At 58.2% G+C, this 20,266-nt stretch overlaps 8 protein-coding genes across 10 annotated transcripts; 4 read left to right on the top strand and 4 right to left on the bottom strand.

Annotated features, from left to right (window-relative positions):
• The first annotated feature begins 5 nt into the window (after positions 1-5).
• JDV02_003277 (uncharacterized protein) lies at positions 6-1,486 on the top strand. Its single transcript, XM_047984392.1, has 2 exons — positions 6-436; positions 510-1,486. Exons 1-2 carry the CDS (start codon positions 399-401, stop codon positions 1,177-1,179), a joined length of 708 nt encoding a protein of 235 aa, XP_047840366.1. The 5' UTR covers positions 6-398; the 3' UTR covers positions 1,180-1,486.
• A 1,410-nt stretch (positions 1,487-2,896) lies between these two features.
• Positions 2,897-6,759, top strand: UBA1_1 (E1 ubiquitin-activating enzyme). Its single transcript, XM_047984393.1, has 4 exons — positions 2,897-3,317; positions 3,447-3,826; positions 3,883-5,872; positions 5,928-6,759. The coding sequence occupies exons 1-4, from the start codon at positions 3,312-3,314 to the stop codon at positions 6,657-6,659; spliced, it is 3,108 nt and encodes a 1,035-aa protein (XP_047840367.1). The 5' UTR covers positions 2,897-3,311; the 3' UTR covers positions 6,660-6,759.
• Positions 6,760-6,953: 194 nt separating this feature from the next.
• Positions 6,954-8,726, top strand: UBA1_2 (E1 ubiquitin-activating enzyme). Of its 2 annotated transcripts, XM_047984394.1 has the most exons (4): positions 6,954-7,244; positions 7,319-7,483; positions 7,579-7,887; positions 7,968-8,726. In XM_047984394.1, the coding sequence occupies exons 1-4, from the start codon at positions 7,083-7,085 to the stop codon at positions 8,532-8,534; spliced, it is 1,203 nt and encodes a 400-aa protein (XP_047840368.1). In that variant the 5' UTR covers positions 6,954-7,082; the 3' UTR covers positions 8,535-8,726. The 2 variants fall into 2 exon arrangements, with proteins under 2 accessions (XP_047840368.1, XP_047840369.1); XM_047984395.1 differs by having other exon boundaries at positions 7,319-7,887.
• A 611-nt stretch (positions 8,727-9,337) lies between these two features.
• Positions 9,338-12,773, top strand: JDV02_003280 (uncharacterized protein). 2 transcript variants are annotated; one of them, XM_047984396.1, is made up of 3 exons: positions 9,338-10,035; positions 10,110-10,246; positions 10,315-12,773. In XM_047984396.1, the coding sequence occupies exons 1-3, from the start codon at positions 9,938-9,940 to the stop codon at positions 12,399-12,401; spliced, it is 2,322 nt and encodes a 773-aa protein (XP_047840370.1). In that variant the 5' UTR covers positions 9,338-9,937; the 3' UTR covers positions 12,402-12,773. The 2 variants fall into 2 exon arrangements, with proteins under 2 accessions (XP_047840370.1, XP_047840371.1); XM_047984397.1 differs by having other exon boundaries at positions 10,110-12,773.
• Positions 12,774-13,462: 689 nt separating this feature from the next.
• Positions 13,463-13,690, bottom strand: JDV02_003281 (uncharacterized protein; the record flags this gene model as incomplete). The annotated part of the gene is made up of 1 exon (XM_047984398.1): positions 13,463-13,690. The coding sequence occupies one exon, from the start codon at positions 13,688-13,690 to the stop codon at positions 13,463-13,465; it is 228 nt and encodes a 75-aa protein (XP_047840372.1).
• Positions 13,691-13,762: 72 nt separating this feature from the next.
• Positions 13,763-16,182, bottom strand: sec1 (syntaxin binding protein 1; the record flags this gene model as incomplete). Its single annotated transcript, XM_047984399.1, has 5 exons — positions 13,763-15,424; positions 15,488-15,837; positions 15,888-15,975; positions 16,047-16,084; positions 16,149-16,182. 5 exons carry the CDS (start codon positions 16,180-16,182, stop codon positions 13,763-13,765), a joined length of 2,172 nt encoding a protein of 723 aa, XP_047840373.1.
• Positions 16,183-16,777: 595 nt separating this feature from the next.
• On the bottom strand, positions 16,778-17,831 carry JDV02_003283 (uncharacterized protein). Its single transcript, XM_047984400.1, has one exon. The coding sequence runs from the start codon at positions 17,768-17,770 to the stop codon at positions 17,000-17,002; it is 771 nt and encodes a 256-aa protein (XP_047840374.1). The 5' UTR covers positions 17,771-17,831; the 3' UTR covers positions 16,778-16,999.
• Positions 17,832-18,033: 202 nt separating this feature from the next.
• Positions 18,034-20,209, bottom strand: JDV02_003284 (uncharacterized protein). Its single transcript, XM_047984401.1, has one exon. It carries the CDS (start codon positions 20,116-20,118, stop codon positions 18,280-18,282), a length of 1,839 nt encoding a protein of 612 aa, XP_047840375.1. The 5' UTR covers positions 20,119-20,209; the 3' UTR covers positions 18,034-18,279.
• Positions 20,210-20,266: the final 57 nt, after the last annotated feature.

A 20,266-nucleotide genomic window follows, 5' to 3' on the forward strand; every position in this document is an offset into this window, starting at 1 on the left:
GCTCTCTTCGTTTTATTTCCAGGTCATCTTTTGTCATGCTGAGCGACTGCTACAAACTTTGCTCTACGGGGCTTTCCCAGGAATGACGGCTGCGCCACAACTCGCGCGCGCCATAATCAAGCTCGCGAAGTACGAAGTACGTAACCACCAGTGACGTCGTGGCGTCATTCGACCAGCTTCCCGTCATCTTAATCCCAACAATTTCAACGCATCGTCGAGCGGCACCCGGTACCTACTTGTATTCATTTGCGCGAAGCCACTACGGCAGCTGATCTCGAGCGACAGAGCGAGTGTCTTCCTGACGCCACAAGAACTCAGGCTCTCCGCGCGGCACCGATCCACCGTAGAGCAAGGCATCAATTCCGACTTGGACGTGGGACGACTCGACAACCGCCAAGATGGCGTCTTCCTCGACGCCTGCAACCCCTCTCCTATAGTGAGTTATATTGCAGCTGTGGAAGCGGCTCCTTTGGCAATGAAATCCCGCGCGCTGACCTTGCCTTGCGCAGCTCCTGCATCGCGCACAAGACGACGATCCTCGCAGAATGCACAACCTCGGCCTCGTCGCAGACCTCGTCCCTCGCCTCTCTCATCCTCCCTAAGATCGAACACAATACGCCTCAGAAACTGACTTACACGCACGGGCAACATCAAATTCACTACATTTCCGAGGCGCCATCGGAGCACCCCGATCACCCAGCGGCTGGGGGCCTGACGTTTCTGGTCGTTGCCGATGCCTCCCTGGGCCGTCGCGTGCCATTCGGCTTTCTCTTCGAAATACGCAATCGCTTCTTCTCACAGTTCCCCGAGGATAGTACCGACTTTTCTGACCTGCCAAACTACGGCGCAGGGGCGTTCAATGGCGAGCTCAAGAGTTTGATGGTCGACTATGGTACGACGAGCGGCGGACGCGAGGACGCGATCGGCAACGCAAAGCGCGAGATTGATGATGTTAGGGGCATCATGACGAAGAACATCGAAAGCCTGCTTGAGCGTGGGGAGAGGCTCGACCTGCTGGTGGACAAGACGGACCGGCTGGGAGGCAGCGCGCGGGAGTTCCGAGTGCGGAGCAGGGGCTTGAAGCGCCAGATGTGGTGGAAGAATGTCAAGTTGATGGCGCTTCTGGCCCTGGTATTGTTCCTGATTGTGATGGCCATTGTCATCACGGTCAAGAATTGAGCTGAGCGGGGGACGTGATCAGTGGGGTTGACGGAGAGACGGCAGGCCGCCTGACAGATACCAACTACCTATTTGACCTTGCCTATTGCTACCCTTAGAATGTATTATAGCGGCACTTCAACGCGATACGGCATACCTTCAGGGCGGCGGAGCCTTTGCGTGACTAGTGGTTAAATGGACCATTCTGGTAAAATGAGGCATGCTATTTTAGACTGTCGCGGCGACATGCAGACGAACAGCTTCAGGAGTTTATATGTGCTTACTCAAGCTGCGCCGTTTATTTCCCACGATACAAGACCACTCTGCCGCCCATGATGCCGTGGTCAAATCGTACCTCGGCAACTTTAGTGTGTTGCCGACCCCCGCGCGCAAGGTCTGACAAGCAACTCTGTCACTCAGATTCGCTGAAGACTCTTCCGCGGACTAGAAACAAAAATCCAATTCGCTCATAATTCATGAAATACGTCTCCCGACAGATGCGTCCCGTTGTCGTCATAGTTTAGATCCTTGGTTCGCCGCCGCCGCACCTGCGTCCTGATACACGTAACCATGCGCAACGGGACTGTTGCCTCCCAGGCCGTGTGGTGATGCGGGAACTGGTATGATGGGTTTCTGGAGTCGCTGAGTGAAGAAGACGGGATGCAGAGTCGACGCGCACAGGAAGGCCGGCCGTTGTGGCCGCGGAGGAGCGTGTCGGTCCCATGCAGCTTGCAAAGCACCGGCGGACGAGCTTCCGGGTGGAACTTGAAGACCCATTACTGGACTTTTTGTGAGTAATACGGCAGATAGATGATCAAGCAGAAGATCAAGCTGTGTCGCAAGTCTCGAGGGATGAAGACTGTGCACTGGTAGGGGCGCTGAAGACTCTGGTTGTGGTTGTGGGTTGGGACTTGGGCAAGTTCATGGCTCGCGAGCACATGCCGTTGGCTGTGATAGCCGAGCTCGAGGTCGGTACGGCCTGCGGAGGCGCTGAAACCGCCTGCGAAGCACCTGCGACTTGCAACCTAGGCGGGAGGCCAACCGCTGGGAAATTACCTAAGCAGCCGGAGCGATGCTTTGGGCGGCTGCTCCTGTCATGATGTGCACGGAGCAGCGTCACCGGCGCACTCCCAATAATTTGGTTCATTGTCGACAGTAGAAAGGATCGAGGAATGGCATTATTCAGATCAGGATGTGTCTGGTATCCATTTCCATGATATGTGTGTCGCTATTTTCATCTTGTGAGCCCATGTACCACCATTGATCACACTGACACTTTTTACCCTGCCTGGCTCCTGTGTTGCCGCTGAACGAGGCCGTGGCTAGACAAGCGTACTGCACCTCAGGCGCACATTGGACGGGAGGCGCGAATCACGGGATGGTTACCCAAGTCTTTTTGCATATCTGATCAGGCGTTCTGGTCTCGCCTGGGTACTTGGGGCACCGTTTGGCCAGGACTGCTCTGCGACTGTCATCAAGGACTTGCCGGATCAAGATTGTCCGTCTGGCACGGTGGGGATGGCGGTTCTGGAGGCTTCCCCACCGTAGCGGTGAGGTACCTGCTTGGTACAACGTGAGCCCAAGTCTGTTGTGGCTTGCGTACCGGGCAAGTGAGGCTGCGACGGTTGCCCCTCCATTTTAGCCCCTCCATCCGACCACCATAGCAACCTGCTGGAACCTGCCCTGGAGTGGAACGCGAGCAGGACCTACCTTATTACGGGCACACTCAAGTGACTCAACTGGAGCGCCCCTCCTTCCCAGCGTCACTGCAACCTGGCCTGTGACATGCTGAGCCACCCCGCCGCCGCCCTTCCCGCGACTCGACCGAGCATTACCTCATCACCGACTTGGTGTCGATTGAGCTGCGGACATTCTTTCCACTGCATCTCCAGCTTCCTCAACCTCCCTCTCCTTCCCACGAATCCTCCACACCAGCCTGCTTCCCACGCCACTGTGCAGGTGTCCCAGCTTTTTGACCAACTGTTACCGCTTCCCAGCCACGAAAGCTTCCCCGCGATCGGCTTCCTGGTGGCAGCTCAGCTCAACCTTGGTGCCGGTGTCTCGTCTTCAAGATTCCTCCCACTGCAGAGATCGGTTCGCAGGGGAAGCGAAAGCTCTCCGACGGGGAGTCCCAACCCAACATTAAGAGGATCATGGCGGTGAGTTTGCCTTTTCCTGCCCAGCGCGCTGTGACAGCACTCGCGGCAGTCTCTTGGCCCTACCGTCTGCGCCGCTGCTCCCTCGCCCCTCGGCGGCCAAGGCTGACAAATGTGCCGTTGGTACCATAGCAGGACAAGAAGCTCCCCGAGGTCGACCTCGCGACCCGCATGCAGGTCGACGACTCCGTTGTCGGCACCACCGAGATCGATGAGTCCCTCTACAGCCGCCAGCTCTATGTCTTGGGCCACGAGGCCATGAAGCGCATGGGCGCGTCCAACGTCCTCGTCGTCGGCCTTAAGGGCCTTGGTGTAGAGATTGCCAAGAACATCGCCCTAGCAGGCGTCAAGAGCTTGACACTTTACGACCCCGCGCCCGTCCAGCTCGCCGACCTGTCCTCCCAGTTCTTCCTCACTCCGGCCGACGTTGGCAAGCCTCGAGACGAGGTGACGGCCCCACGAGTCGCCGAACTCAACCAGTACACTCCCATCAAGGTTCATCAGTCAGCAGGGTATGTTAATGGAGCTCTACTAGTCCGAATCTTCGCTCCCTCGCTAACGACTACAGGCTGGACGAGAATCTTGCACAATTTGACAAGTACCAGGTTGTCGTCCTGACAAACTCGTCCATCTCTTCCCAGAAGGCCATTGCCGACTACTGTCACGCCAAGGGCATTTATGTCGTCATTTCCAACACCTTCGGCCTCTTCGGCTCTATTTTCTGTGACTTTGGTGACAAGTTCACCGTCATCGACCCGACCGGCGAGACACCCCTGAGCGGCATCGTTGCTGGCATTGACGAAGAGGGTCTGGTCTCCGCGCTGGATGAGACTCGACATGGGCTGGAGGACGGCGACTATGTCACCTTTACCGAGGTGGAGGGTATGGAAGCGCTCAACGGTTGCGAGCCCCGCAAGATTACCGTCAAGGGCCCTTACACGTTCTCCATCGGCGATGTCACTGGGCTCGGACAATACCAGCGTGGCGGCCAGTACCAGCAAGTCAAGATGCCCAAGATCATCAACTTCAAGAACTTCACGAGCTCCCTCAAGGAGCCCGAGTTCGTCATGTCCGACTTTGCCAAGTTTGATAGGCCACAGCAGCTGCACCTTGGTTTTCAAGCCCTCGAGGCCTTCCAGGTTGCTGAGGGCCGTCTGCCGAAGCCGATGGATGAGAATGATGCCGCTGTGGTGCTGGGCGCTGCAAAGAAGTTCGCTCAGGAAGAGAAGCTTGAGATCGAGTTGAACGAGAAGCTGCTCAAGGAGCTTAGTTTCCAGGCCACTGGCGACCTCAGCCCGATGGCGGCATTCTTTGGTGGCATCACCGCACAGGAGATCCTGAAGGCCGTGTCGGGCAAGTTCCAGCCCATCCAGCAGTGGCTTTACTTTGATTCATTGGAGTCGCTCCCCACATCCACCAAGCGCAGCGCTGAGCTCTGCAAGCCCATTGGCAGTCGCTACGACGGCCAGATTGCAGTTTTCGGAACGGAATACCAGGAGAAGATTGCTAATCTGAAGCAATTCCTCGTTGGCGCTGGTGCCATCGGCTGCGAGATGCTCAAGAATTGGGCCATGATGGGCCTCGGCACCGGTCCCAAGGGAAAGATTTACGTGACGGACATGGACTCTATCGAGAAGAGCAACCTCAACCGTCAATTCCTGTTCCGTGCCGCGGACGTCGGCAACATGAAGAGCGACTGTGCTGCACGCGCCGTTCAGCGTATGAACCCGGATCTGCAGGGTCACATGGTGACATTTAAAGACCGGGTGAGCGCAGACACCGAACATATCTTCAATGAGGAGTTCTGGCAGTCTCTTGATGGCGTCACAAACGCACTGGACAACGTGGAGGCGAGAACATATGTCGATCGACGCTGCGTCTTCTTCCGCAAGCCGCTGCTGGAGAGCGGCACCCTAGGCACCAAGGGCAACACTCAGGTCGTCTTGCCGCATTTGACTGAGTCGTATTCGTCGTCTCAGGATCCGCCAGAGAAGGAATTCCCGATGTGCACTATTCGGAGTTTCCCTAACAGGATCGAGCACACCATTGCTTGGTCCAAGGAGTACATGTTTGAGAGATGCTTCGTCAAGGCCCCGCAGACGGTAAACCTGTACCTGACGCAGCCCAACTTCCTGGAGGCAACTCTGAAGCAAGGTGGAAACCAAAAGGAAACGCTGGAGACGATTCGCAACTTCCTGACAACTGAGCGTCCTCGCACTTTCGAGGACTGCATTGCGTGGGCTCGGATGCTGTTTGAGACTGAGTTTTCCAACAAGATTCAGCAGCTGCTGTACAACTTCCCGAAGGATTCAGAAACGTCGAGCGGGACTCCCTTCTGGTCTGGCCCGAAGCGTGCGCCGGATGCCCTCAAGTTCAATCCCAACAACCCCACGCACTTTGGCTTCGTCGTCGCGGCTGCCAACCTGCATGCCTTCAACTTCAACATCAAGTCGCCGGGCACGGACAAGGCAATCTATCTCCGAGAACTGGAGAATGTGATTGTCCCCGACTTTACGCCAGATGCGAATGTTAAGATTCAGGCCGATGACAAGGAACCCGTATGCGAACCGTGTCTCGAACATGTCGGAGACATATATGCTAACAATCTACTAGGATCCCAACGCCAACACCAACTTTGATGACAGCGATGAGCTGGACAAGATAATTGCCAGCATCCCGTCACCAAATACCCTGTCGGGATTCCAGCTTCAGCCTGTGGAGTTTGAGAAAGATGACGACACGAACCACCACATCGACTTCATCACGGCATGCAGCAACTTGCGAGCTGAGAATTACAAGATCGAACCGGCGGACCGCCACAAGACCAAGTTCATTGCTGGCAAGATCATTCCGGCAATTGCTACGACGACGGCCCTGGTGACGGGCCTGGTTGTGCTGGAGCTGTACAAGGTAATTGACGGCAAGACGGATCTCGAGCAGTACAAGAACGGCTTCATCAACTTGGCGCTGCCGTTCTTCGGCTTCAGCGAGCCGATTGCGAGCCCCAAGGTAGAGTACCAGGGTCCAGACGGCAAGGTGACGCTGGACAAGATTTGGGACCGCTTCGAGGTGGACAACATTACGCTCCAAGAACTCATTGACTACTTTAAGGCAAAGGGCCTGAGCATCAGCATGCTGAGCTCTGGTGTCAGTCTTTTGTACGCCAGCTTCTTTCCTCCGGCCAAGCTCAAGGAACGGTATGGCATGAAGCTGAGCAAGCTGGTGGAGACGATTTCGAAGAAGCCGATCCCGTCTCACCAGAAGGAGGTCATATTCGAGATCGTGGCCGAGGATATGGCCGAGGAGGACGTGGAAGTACCGTATATCAAAGTGCGGGTGCGGTAAATGTCAGGATAGACAGTCATGCCTAGAGACTATGAGGCGTCTCGCAGTGGGGTTCGCAGCCGTGCAGTGAATTGTGTATGACACAGCAGATAGATGTTCAACTCTTTGATTACCAGATGTCTGGAAAGCAATGGCGTTGTGTGATGACAAAGTATGTTAGGTGTTGACGGGCAGCGAGCTAGACTAGTTGCGGCGCTTGATCCGTTTACGTCACGATTAGCAAGCTGTCTTAGCTCCCCGCCTTTGGTCGAGAACCGAAAGGGCCGGGTTTAGCTGTAATTGTTGCTGGACCTGAGTGTACGGAATAATTTGTGAGCCTATCATCCAACGGTGGCCGCCGAGCTGATTGAAGCCTTGCGAGTATAAATATATTGCACCAACCCCAGTCCGATCTGCGGATTTGGTTGAGTATAAGACTCGTCGATGAACGTCCCGCGTCCGAGCAGGTGCATCTACAGGAGCGTTTGCCACTGGAGCAAATCCCGAGCATCGCAATCTAGAGCTCGCTTTTTGAGCTTCTCAACACCCACACCATATCAAGAGCCACGTTTTCCGACCTTTCCGTTGCATAACCAAGTCAGGATGGTAAGCAGCGCACTCCTCCAGCTTCCGAGGTCCCTCTCCTTTGGTGCCCGGTCGAGCCGACTGACTCGAAACAGGCCAGCTCCGGCAAGGTGACCGACTGGGTCAAGCCCGGCGACAAGTCGGGCGAGTTCAAGCGGCAGGTCAGCTCGTTCCGCGACTGGATCTCGCGCGAGAGCGGCGCCAAGTTCCCGCCCGAGAAGGGGAGGTATCATCTCTACGTCAGCTATGCGTGTCCCTGGGTATGTGTGTGTCACAATTGGTTGATTGCTTCACCTATGCGTCGGCGTCCCCCCGTTTGGGACGATGGATGACTGACGCGGAAGGGGGATGCCAGGCGTGCCGAACGCTCATCGCGCGCAAGCTCAAGGGCCTCGACGACATCATCAGCTTCTCCGTGGTGCACTGGCATCTCGGCCAGGGCGGGTGGCGCTTCGTGACCAAAGGCGAAGCGGACGTGCCCGGCGACAACGTCGTGCCGGACCCGATCGAGGGGCACGAGGCCTTCACGCACCTGCGCCACGTGTACTTTGAGTCGAACAAGGACTACGAGGGCCGGTTCACGGTGCCGGTGCTGTACGACAAGAAGACCAGGACGATTGTGAGCAACGAGAGCAGCGAGATTCTGCGCATGTTGAGCACAGAGGTGAGAGCTTCCTCCCCCCCCGCGCACTCTGGATGCTTGGTATAGGAGTGGCTGTCTGACGCTAGGCTCAATCTATATAGTTCGACGACCTCATCGAGGAAAAGTACCGCGACATCGTGCTGTATCCCGAGAGCCTGCGCAGCCAGATCGACGAGGCCAACACGTGGACGTACGACCTCATCAACAACGGCGTTTACAAGTCGGGCTTCGCGACGACGGGCGAGGCCTACGAACGAAACGTGGTGGCGCTGTTCGAGGCGCTCGACCGAGCCGAGAAGCACCTGCTCAGCAACGAGCAAAGCGGCAGCGGGCCGTACTACTTTGGCAAGGCCATCACCGAGACGGACGTTCGGCTGTTCGTGACGCTGGTGCGCTTCGACCCCGTGTACGTGCAGCACTTCAAGTGCAACATCCGCGACATCCGGTCCGGGTACCCGGCGCTGCACCGCTGGATGCGCAACCTGTACTGGAACCACGCGGGCGCCTTCAAGGAGACGACGCAGTTTGAGCACATCAAGTGGCACTACACGCGCAGCCACACGCAGATCAACCCGCTGTCCATTACGCCCGTCGGGCCGCTGCCGCACATCCTGCCGCTGGGCGAGGAGGTGCCAGCCGCGCAGGCGGCGCAGCAGGGGAAGCTGTAGGCAGGGGCGCGCTCTGCGTGTCTTTGGGTAAACCGTAAGAAGGAGGAAGGGGAAAGGGGGGGTTTTGCGAGAGGTTGCGGGCGAGTTTCGACGGCACGCCCGTCCGCCCGCCCGCACACGTGAACGCACGAACGATCGACGAGGAAAAGGGACAAGTAGGCTAGATAGTCGTTGCGCAAAAAATATGCAAAGGGCTCTCGTTACCATGCGCTCGTAAGTGCAGTGATGGCTGTGAGATGGCCGGCCTCGACTGTGATGCTGGCAATGAGGTGAGAGCGAGCAATGAACATCGTGCCATGTCATGTGACTCGACGGACAGACAGTGACTCGTCGGGGACACTACTGGCACCTGGGCCAGCGCCCAGCCAAGCCCTCCACTGCTCAATCACCTGCAGTCGGACTGGCGGGCAGCTGGCCCACCTGCACCTCACTCACCTCGTGGAACTTCAGCCGAGCCAACGGGGTCCACGCCACAGCTACCTCTCCCTCCCCCCAAGTACTAAGGTACCTACTACCTACCCAACCATACCTGGCCTGCCCGCCCGCTCGTGCACGCCCCACGCAGCCGAGCACCGGTCCAGCCCTCGGCTGGTGCCTCTCTCTGCCACCGCCTTCAGGTTGTCTTTCAGGCGGTGCACGGCCTGGCTGCACTGCACTGTATGGGCACCTGCCTGCCCGTCCACTCCCTCCGCCAGCGTAGCCCAGGCCAACTGCCCGCCTCCACCGCCCGCCCAAAATTGAACAGCGCCAGGTGGCACTTCATCAGGCACTGGAAGCCAGCCAGGCCAGGGTACTTGGAACCTACTGGATCCACCGCCAGTCCCCTACCTCCTGGGTCCACCTGATTCTTCTTCCACCACCGCCGCCGCATCGCAACCACCGCCTCCTCATTCTCTCCCGACCGTCGCACAACAGTGTTTTATCTGCCACCTCTCCCGCGCGCAACCTCCTTCACCTTCAACTGTCCCGCTGTACCATCCCAACATCTACCCGAAGCCTTGTCGCTTTCTCGTTCCCCTCCTCCTCGTCGACGCTCGCCCGGGCTCAGGCCAAGACTTCCTCTACATCCTGCCTCCCTCGCCTGTGCGCAGGCGACGACGCCCGACTCCACCGCCGCGACACCACCATTGAGCAACGCACACATTGCCAACTCGGCGACCGCAACGTGTACTCGACCGTCCCGCATCTGTATTCTGACAGCGAGCCCTCCTCGCAACTCCCTCGACGTACCGCTTCGAATCGATTGACCGACCGCCAGCCTCCTTTCCTGCCGCGTGACCGAACCCGGACTTTTCTCCTGCCCACCCCCCGTCGAGACACCTGTCACTTCCCGCCACTTCACCCGCTTTGCGGCGACAGGCGCCCGTTCCAGCGGATGGGAAGCGCCGCGCCGTCGCCCTGATATGGCCCTTCGATACTCAGCAGAGTTTCTGCTGCACCTGCGGGAGTCGCCGCTATGTACCCGACCAGACAACCTCCCGCCCGTGGAGGATTGGATGGGGTGAGCCACCTCGGCCGCTGCGCAGCTGCCAGCTGGCAGCTCATCACTCACTCATTTGACTAACCATTTGGCAGCGCGACACCCGAACAGCTGCGCGCCCAAAGTGCCAAGACCACCACTGACCGAACCCAACGCACGACCGACGTCTCTTTGCTTGACCAAGGCAACCGACGCCCAGGCCCTGAGCGTCATGTGTCCCGCAACAGTGCGAGTCAGTTTCCCCTTTTGCCGTCGATAGCTGTCTCCGCCGTGACCTCTGGGCTTACCCTATTGTTGTAGACCCTGAAGACATAGTCTTCGGACCACCTCGCATGGCCTTCTCGTCTGCGCGCGGTAACAAATCAATCGACGAAAAGACCCTTGGTATGCCAGATGGGCAAGGACGAACCGGGCTTCGGAACCGGAGTGGGGACCTCGATGGCGACCGCCTGCGCACTAGCCTTCGTCGCAACGACGCCGACGCGGATAATGAAGGATGGAGTACGGTGAAGCCGCGTAAGAGCTTCGGAGCTGAGGGCGCAGAGCGCTTCCACGGCAAGATGGGCGGCAACTACCGAGATGAGAAGCGGCCCCAGAGAGATCGTGACGACCGGGAGCCCACTCGAGATCGCCCGACCAGGGCCTTTGACAGCTTTACGCGAGATCGGGAGGCCACTCCTGAGACTGAACCTCGGCCGCGAAATGGAGCTGGCCGTAGCAAGCTCGACACGTGGCGTTCCGGCAACGACGCCAAAGAACCAGTTCCCGCCCCGGAAAAGCGCGACCGCGACCGCACAAAGAGTTGGCGCGATCGCGACAGGGACGCCGAGCCGTCCGACGAACCGCGAGGCGGCGGCAGAAACACGGATCGCCGCTGGGGCCGAGATCGCGATCAGAGAAATGAGCGAGACCCGGAGTGGCTCGACGAGCCGCAGCCTGAGCAGCGCGAGGCTCACACCCAGCAAGACTTCCAGAAGTGGATGGAGCAGATGAAGGCTGCTAAGAGCGGCGCATCGACCGCTGCGAAGCCCAATGCCAATGTCCTCGAGACGGTTGAGGCTGCAAAGCCACCTGCGCCATCGCCTGCTGTCGAAGCTGGGCCCGACAAGTTTTTCATGGCCTTTGGCGGTACATCTAGCGCGGCACTCCCTGTTGCCAGCCCGCCTGAACAGAAGGAGGCTGCTCCCGCCGCCAAGGCCAAGCCTGCGGGCAAGTCGTCGAGGTTCACGTCGTTCTTTGCCCAGCCCCAGGCAGATGGACGCGCGAGCGCCCCAACAGCCACGCCGCCGACAGCACCCCCCTTCCAAAGCCCGATTCCGATATCGATGGCCGGACCTGGCCACCCATCGGCGCCGGAGGAGGAGCGACAGGCATTCCAGCAGCTCCTCGCCAAGCTGCAGAAGCAAAGCATGAGTGCCACCCCTCCCGGCGCGTCAGCCTTCCCGGTCCCGCAGCAGGGCAGCCTTCCCGACCAGGGCAAGAAGAGTGCCATCACGTCGCCAGAGCCCTTCCAGCAGTATGGAGGCGACCGCCGCGACGGCCCAATGGGTCGTCCGTCATCTCAGCAGCCGCGCGAGATTCTCGCGCCACGCCCGCAGCCACAGACCGCGCGCCCTGAACAGCTCCTGAATGAGCTCGTGGGTCATCATAACCGAGTCTCGAGCCAGGGATCCGGACGTCCAGAGGGCGGAGCCGCTCGAAACAACAGCAACACGGAATTCTTGATGAACCTGATGAGGCCCGGTCTCGCCAGCCAACAACAGGCTGACCAGCAAGCTCGCATGCAGCCGCAACAGCCGCAACCGCAAAAGCCTGCGCAGATGACGCCGTACAATGAGCGAGAGTTCGAGTTCCCCGGCGTGGAGAACCGAAACACCCAGCGCCAAGGACGCAATCAGCCGCCTCCAGGCTTCCCGATGGACGACTCCTTCCATGGCGCCTCCGACCAGGAGCAGCGTCAGAATAACCAACCCCCGCAGATTTTGCAGCGGCCCCCTCCGCCGCCGGGCCTCAACCAGATGCCTCCCGAGTGGATGGCCAGAGGGCAGATGCCGCCCCCTCAGCAGCGAGGCCCGATGGGCCCGCCGCCTGGATTGGCCGGGGAGCCAAGCCGAAACATGCCTGTGCCGCACATGTTCCCTCCCAACTTCCCGCCCGGGGCCATGCCGCCCCCGCCTGAGGCGCTTGGCGGCATGCCTCCGCGCAACATGCCCATGCCGCCGCCGGGCTTCTTCGCTGGCCCGCCACCACAGGGCTTCCTGCCTCCTGGACTGGGCGGGTTCAACGGACCACCCGGCCCCGAGTCGCACGGTTTCGGTGGCTCTCCGTTCGAAGGACGTGGCATCCCGCCTGCCGGCAACCGTGGCACCAACTACGGCCGCCCGTAAGCGGTGCAGCACAGTCACCCCGCCCCGCAAGCACGAACGCACGTAGGCATGCAAACATGCACGTGTGCTGAGGTAGGCCGGCCGGCTCTGATGGGACGACATGCAGTGCATAATCGATGTATCCTCCCTGTCGACACTGGGCTAGCATTGGCCCTGCTGTGGCGGTGTGGTCGGCTTTTTTTTGCTCGCGACGGAACGACCAAGACCACGTCGGACGAACAAGGGGTTTCTTGGAGGGCGGTTCTCAACGGAAATGAAGGGCATCATGTATCACGCCCGCTGCGGCGTGAAGGTAGTGAGTGGTACCTGGGGCAATCAATGATGTGTGAGCTGGGGTGTGCGAGCCGCGGCGCCCTGTTGTACTACTGGAGATGCTTGCGTTTCCGACCATTGTGAATCTCTGCGTGTGTATGCGTGAGTGCGCCTCTATTTGCGGGACGTGTGCTCATGTGCGTGTTTGCCCAAATGTAACGGCGACGGTGCATCAACTCACTTCCATGCCGGTGGTAGTGCTTTGGTGCCTGCCCCTGTAGACATAGTATTACTTTCCATGGTATTTGCCACTACAAGAGTCATGGCGTGCACGACCGATTTACGAATAATGCATCAAGTCACGTCTCTTCTTCTCATGCGTTTGCAAGAGCATTCGATACATACATACATACAGTACACTGTAAATCATCCGGGACCATAAAAAACGCCAGAACAAAAAGGCCTTGTCCAAGCCCGCACGCATCCGACAAAAACGCGCCCCAACGCCAGGCCCTCGAAGTTCTCGACACAAGCCTAATAGTACCCAACCCGCGAGTCGGCGGCGGTGCAATGTGATGAACCGGGCCGACATATCCCTTTGCTCTCTTCCCTCCTACTGCCAGTTGTCGCCCTCGGCGGCGACGGGTAGCAAATGGGAAACTCTCGTAGCTAGCCTCGCCTCAGTCCGTGAGATGGCGCTCATCCGCGCCTGGCATCAGGCTAGGGACCGCGACGGCCATCTATACCAAGCCCCACGGCCCGTCGCGGTCCTTGCCAGCCCGTACCTGAAAAAGACCCGTTGATGTCCGTCACGGCGCGGGCTGGATGGTGGAGCCGCTGCTCTTGCGCTTGGAGTAGGCCCTTCCAAGGCGCTGCGGAGAGAACTGACCGCTGAGTCTGCGCAACGAAAGCGACGAGGATAGCGAAAGTCGTTTTACGCCGGCGCGTGTACCGCTCACGCTTGGAGCAGCCTGGTTCTCTTCCGCATTACCATTTGCGTCCACAGTTGCGTCCACACTGGCCACGTTGGCGTCCATGTTGGCGTCCGCGTTCGTATCCTCACCCGCGCCCTTGCCCTTGTGCTTGGAGGAACGTCTGTGCAGAGAGCCCTACTTCTTCATACCCAAAAAGTTCCTCCGCTTCTTTTCCTTGTGCAGCTTGCCGTCTTCATGCTTCGGCGGTTCTGGGGCAACCGCAGACTTGGGCCGCGGACCTGGGGCGTTGATATTCATGGCCCCCATGGCCTGTGTCGGCGGAACGGGGCCGGGGCCGGGGCCCGAACCAGGGCCTGGTCGGGTTGGCAACCCAGAGTTGAGTGGTCTGCCGGGCCCGGCACCCATGCGCTGGGGGGCACCGCCGACACCGACAGTGCCAGGACCGGGAGGAGGCGGAGCAGGGCGCTCAAAAAGATGCGCGGGGGCACGGGGCTTGGGTCGCTCCATGGGGAGGTCGAGTTGCCGCTTGTCACGGCTCAGGTCACTAACCTGGCGGATAAAGAGTTGTGGCGTGAGCATATGCGAGGTGGCGAGGATGATGTCCCGGCTACGCAGGTTGCCGATGTCGTAGCATGCGCGGCTCTCGCTGTATGTCGCGCCGCCAGCCATGAAGACGAAGATGCGCTGGCGATTCTCGGGAGGTCGCCGGCCGGCGGCTGCCCAGTTCGGCCGTCCGGCGCGGAGCGAGCCGCCTTGTGCAACCAGCAAGTCTTCATTCGGGTCCATCGGTGGTTTGACATAAGGGAACACGGTTTGGTCCAGGGTCCCTTTGGAAAGGGCGTCCAGCATCGACTTCAGGACCGGCTCGAAGCGCGAGAGACTATACTCTTCACTCGGTTGTTGGGCCTTGGGATCCCGGGGGAACAGTGGCGGTGGAACTTGCCGCGGCTCTTTCAGCGCATGTGAGGTCTTGCCGCCGAGAAGCTCCATGTTCGCAGCAACCTCCGCGTCTTGCGGGGGCAGAGACGCATGGATCAGCAGCTTCTGAATGTCCTCTAAAATGACGCCGCCGCGGTACAGAACGTAGATGATGACGAGTCGCAGACGGTCCGACGGCAACACAGCGTCGTCATCTAATAGGCGGACGACGGATTCGCAAACGTTCTTGGGCTTCCTGTAGTCCTCATCTAAGCCGGTGGACATTGTCTGTTCAATCGAAGCAATGTCCATGAGCTTGTTGTGCTGAAACGTGTTCATGCACTCCTGTGCCATGGTGAGATGAAGCGAGTACGCCTCCTTCATCTCTTGAAACTGCGGGAGACCTGCCAGCATGTCTCGGATGGTGTTGAGGTTCGTCGGATCGGCATCTTCGTTGGTAAAGTGTGGGTTCTGGTCAAGGAACTTTTGGAAATCCCCCATGAGCTTGTCGATGGTGTCCTTCATGTGCCGGTGCCGATTGTCGACCCAGATCTTGTCCTTTTCACTCAGCTCCATGTCCTTTTCCTGAGCATCTGGCGCGCCTGCGTTGACAGTGGTATGGAAGGTGACCTTGTCACCATCCTTGATGGGGAGGAGATCTGCCGCCATGGCTTGGTAGGTGAACTCGTGCACCAGTGGGGCCATGAGGTCCATGGAGCGGTCCGTTATGACGAGATTAGCTTGCGGTCGGTTCGAGGGCGGCGGGAAATTCGGGTCCCAGTGCGCGTATCCGTCAAGCTCCTCCTGGACGAACCGTGCCAAGTGCGAACAAAGAACGCTGGCCTCGTGCATGGCGTTTTTGGGTCGGTAGTAGCGTACTTTAGGATACTCGCCCATTGTTATGCAAATGCCAGCAATCTGTTTCGTGGTAGGTCAGCCAATTTTGCGCGCCAAAGGCTCATCAGATTTGCTGAAACATACCCTTTGCGCCAGCTGCTGCATGTGTTTCGGGACGAGCGAGTTGCACGCCGGGTGGTAGAGCATCGGGAAGCTCCAGGGGTCGCGAAACGTGATCAGGTGCGACTCTCTGGGATAGAAGTCGATGAACAGCGTCTTTGAGCTTGCGCGCAGCTGCCTGATGCCGGGAAACTCGTCGATGCGCCTCCTGAGATTGGGGTCTAGGAGGTTCGTCCAGACCAAGAAGGCCCTGCGGTACCGCCTTCGCTCGAAGTCGGCCAGGAGACAGTCGACAATGTGTGGTTCGGGGGAGAGCAGATATATAGCATCCATCTCAGGGTTTGGCTCGCGACGACTTTCGATGCGCTCGATGGCTGGCGAAGGTTAGTATGAGCCGGCGTCAAGAATGGAGGTAGGGACACACTAGCTATATTATTGTTGAGAACGTCATCCTCCTTGACTGCATTGTCGAGAATCTTCCTGGAGGTCTCGTCGACTATCAGACATTTCCACTGTCGTGTCTCCTCGTCAGTTGTTACAGATCACCGCATCGCATCGCGTGTCACCGGGGGGAGCGGCGTACGTCGCCCTGGGTAATGTTCTTGATCTCCTGTATGATGACTGGCAAGACAACGTCAGCTATTCGGGAGGGTTCAAGACAAGACAGAATGCGAAGCGCGCGTACCATCGTGCTGCTCTTGAATTACGGACAGCCCCATGATGGTGGCTGGGGAGGCGGCCCGGCCTGCCTCGGTCGAACTCGAGCCGTGTCAACGGTGGAATGCGGTTGCGAGGTGAGGTGAGGTCAAAGACAGAACGCAGTGTATCGAGACGTAACGCAGCAGCCGCGATACCGGGATCGGCGCGTCAGAAGCCGTGCAGCTGCGCGCAGCGAGGAGCACGACAGGGTGAGAGAGGTAGGTGGTGGAGGAGTGGTGACAGACAGACCGACACACAGGAGACAAACAAGGAGGTTTTGGCGGGGTCGCTCACGGAGCTTGCAATGGAAGCGCAGGTGACGACCACCTGCCACTGATTGGGCCAGTGGGGGGCTCCAAGCCTGTAACCGGGTCCCTCCAGATTGCCTGGGCTAGCTGGGCATGCGCGCTGAGACGAAGCTTTTGTCTGGCTATAGTGGGGCGCGGCAGGGGGGCGCCGCTGAAGAACCTTTGAGCCGCTCCAGGCGGACATTGTAGCATCCGCTGCAGGCCGCCTCCACTCCAACTGCCGCCAAGTCGGTCCCCTGCCCCCCCTCCAAGATGCGAACTCAATGAGGTCATCTCGGCCTTTGTGTGCTTCGTGCCGAGTACGTCTGTTCATCGCAGGAGGCACTCATTCATCCAGCTCAACTAGCCGGTCACAGCTTTTCTTTCCCTCGCGAAGCACAACCAGATCGTCATTCCGGTTATATCAGTAGCCGAGTACGAAGTATACAATGTACGAAGCACTTGATCTCTAGCTGGCTCAAACAGGGGTATCAAAACACCAGCAAAAGTCTGTCATCCATAACCTACCCGGTGCACCATGAATGTCGTTTCATATCGCGTTGTCGGTACCGGTTCCCCTCAAATATCTCTCAACGTCGACACGCCCATAGATTTCCGCTTGCAGGCGCTCAGCTCTTTGTCTCTCTTTTGCCGCCAGTGCCTTTCTCTCCTTTCTCGTTTGCTGTCGCGGCGGCGCCTCAGGCTCCTGTTCTGCCCCCTTCTTCTTCTTCCTCTTCGCCTCCTCACTTGCCTGCTGAGCGCTCGCTCCGATGCCCAAGTTGTCCTCTTTGGCAGCCACCTTGATCGGATATCTCGGACCTTCGCCTTCCAGCCCCAGCCCGCGCCGGGCGTCCGGGTCCCAGCCTTGCGATTGCAGCGTTCGCAGGCCCATGCGGGTGCGGTCGAGGCCCGAGGGCGGGTGAGAGTGCGTCAAGCTGACTTGGTGCGCGAGCGACGCCTCGTGTTCGCGCAGGGGCGTGATGATAGGCAGCGCGCAGACGGGACAAGTGATGGGTTTCCGTGCTCCCTCATCATCGTCGTCGTCGGCGGTCGGGGCTCCGGGCGACTCTGTCCTCGATGCGGATGCCGACACAGAGCTGCCCTCTCCAAGGACGATACTCGCGTACAAATCCCCAGCGAGGCTCCCCTTGGCGACTGACGATGTTGAGGATGGTAGGGTGGAGTCGCTTTCTGTTGCGCGCACGAAGTCGATCTTCTTGCGCCTCAGCCCTACGCCGAAAGGCCGCTTGTGGTGGAGAGGGATCTCGGGTTCCTCATTGTCGTCGTCGTCTTCGTCGTCTGCCTCAAGCCTCCGTCGCATTGCCGTATTGAAGAAACGAAACGGCGGCGTAGGGGACGACGATGCCGAGAGTCGAGTTACTCAGTGCAAGTGGGGAGTCACGAATGCTGCCTGGCAGACAAAGTAGAGAGCTTATGGCCCACCACCCGTGACCCAAAGAGCCAATAGGCGCAGCGACTGACCACTTCCTGATCAAGGTCCTTCGTACCCTACAACAACCCGCAACACCAACAAACACAAAGAGCACTCTCTGTAACTACATCTCCAATTCAATATTCCGAGAACCCCTCTTGGAAGCCTGGGAAGGATTCTTTTGCAAAGTCGTGTGGGTATCACGGTTGTTCTAACGGCCCTCGCCACCTCTCAGCTCTACCACGCCTTGACCTAACTATAGATGCCTCCCCACATCAGGCTCATTGTTGCCCTTACCTCATCTATCGTATTGTGTCTTGCCCCTATCGTGGCCCCATTAAATACTGCACCTTGCTTGGTGAATCTTATCGCTACCAAGCCTCTTGTGTCTCGCAGGTCTAAATATACTCCAAGTCTTTCTCTATCAAGGCCACGACTCCCGAGTATATCTCTTGACAACAATCCTCACTATCCATACCCGCAGCATCGCGGAAGTGGCGCAGTTGCATGTTGCCGTCGATGAGGCGCGTCACAGCCGTCCCATAGTTTGAGCTGGCCATCCGGATATGCTGGTCCACTAGACGCTGCGCAGTAATGTAATCCTCCAGGAACGTGGCGGAAGAACTCTTGCCCAAGATTGAGGCCGCACTCTTGTCTGACGTCTGAGGCGAGCTTTCTTCCGGTGCCCGGGAGGATCTCTCATTTGGTGTCTGAAGTGAGTCGAAGGGCTTGCCAATAATGATCTCGATGAGAAGAATGCCGAGAGAGAACAGTGTAGAGTTGCAAAACACGGAATCAGTCCATCTCTCATTCGTCATTTCCACACCCTTGTGTCGTTTCATGACTATGGGATGATTCCATAGTGGATAGTCGTGCGTCTTCATAAAGAAAATGTCACGGCTACTGATGCTGCGATGTAGCCAGGGGCTGCCATGAAGTTGCAGGACACTTGATGAAATCGTTGCAGCCAGCTGCAACCGGTCTCTATAAGGAATGTGCACTCTCTGTTCCAGGACTTGTTTGAGGGTGATAAGCGACCGCGGTCGGATGTTCAGATTCTCGTGTACCGAAGTCGTGTTATGGTGTGCACGATATACGGCGTAAGTTCTAGGCGTCGGCGATATGTGATCAACAATAAGCCCGCATGTTTGAACGCTGACATCCTTCGGACTCTGTATTTTCTGACACAAGTCTGTTGTCGAGCCAAAGCTCATCAGTCCTATGCTCGCGACGCCCATTGTGATGTTGGATATGGAAGTATGTAAACTTCTATGTTGAGCGCTGATCTCCGTCTGCACAACAGTGGCTGTCGTGGACGAATGTGCTCGCGACAACTGGGCAAAGGCGACTGTTTTCTTGGTCCTAAAGCCCCTCGGCCGTCTGGGGGCGACTGCCTGTTGTATGTCCTGGGGACGTACTTTAACATCCGGTGCTGGGGCGCGCAGCACTCGAATTTCTTCCCATATTCTCGCGTTCTCGCCCCATGCCGCGAGTTCGGGGTATTCGTGGCTTGAGCTGTATGATAGTGCGAGTTTGAATGCCGTATCACTCATGATTTTCTCGTCGTCGTCGGTCGGAATGAAGTCTGCGGTTCGGCTCTCTAGCCTGAGGCCGACATCGTGACCACATGAGCAGTCCAGGCCGTATCGTATGGCGTGATATATGCTCTTCGACATTTCGCGAACAAGCATAAAAAACCTGCCCTGAGAGCGGAGCCTCCTTGCCGGCTCGAGCTCCATATTGCGATCGGTAAGGTTCTCGAGATTCGATATTCCGTCTCGTATTGTCGAGAGTAGGTCGGTATATTGTGAGCGGCTTAGCGTGAAGACGGCGCGCCTGAACTCTGATGCTTGAGGGCCGTGTTGAGAGGCGATCCGTCGGCTCATCTCACCAACCGCCCTCTCAACGTCGCCAATGGTGGCCTCGAACGCGTCTAAGCCTTTCCAGAGCCGGACTCGGACCTTTCTTTGCGTTTCCTCTTCTTTCCAGAGATTCCCCATCGGATTGTTGATCATGATCTCGATACGCGATGGGGGAACGATGCCGATGAGGAGTTTCTCGCATACGTTTTGGAGTTTGACGCGCTCGGTTTCGAGGTTCCTGGTGAGACACCGCAGCTCGCGCTGATATCTCCGCCATCGTTGGAGTGTCGACAAGCCGTCACCATAGTGCTCCAAGGTAGAGATGACGAGCGGTATTGACCCCAGGACAATGCCGGCTATCTCAAAGCCAGACATGGCGGCGGTTCGCGATTAGATGTTCTTCCAGGGACCTGCCTCGCCTCGCCAACGGCGCTCCTGAAGCGCCGATGGTACCCATATACTGTCCTTTGAGCGAGCGGGGAACTCGAGTATGCGTCCTAAATATTGGTTCATGTCCTCAGCT

Source organism: Purpureocillium takamizusanense, chromosome 2, assembly GCF_022605165.1.
Source record: "Purpureocillium takamizusanense chromosome 2, complete sequence".
Classification (NCBI taxonomy): domain Eukaryota; kingdom Fungi; phylum Ascomycota; class Sordariomycetes; order Hypocreales; family Ophiocordycipitaceae; genus Purpureocillium; species Purpureocillium takamizusanense.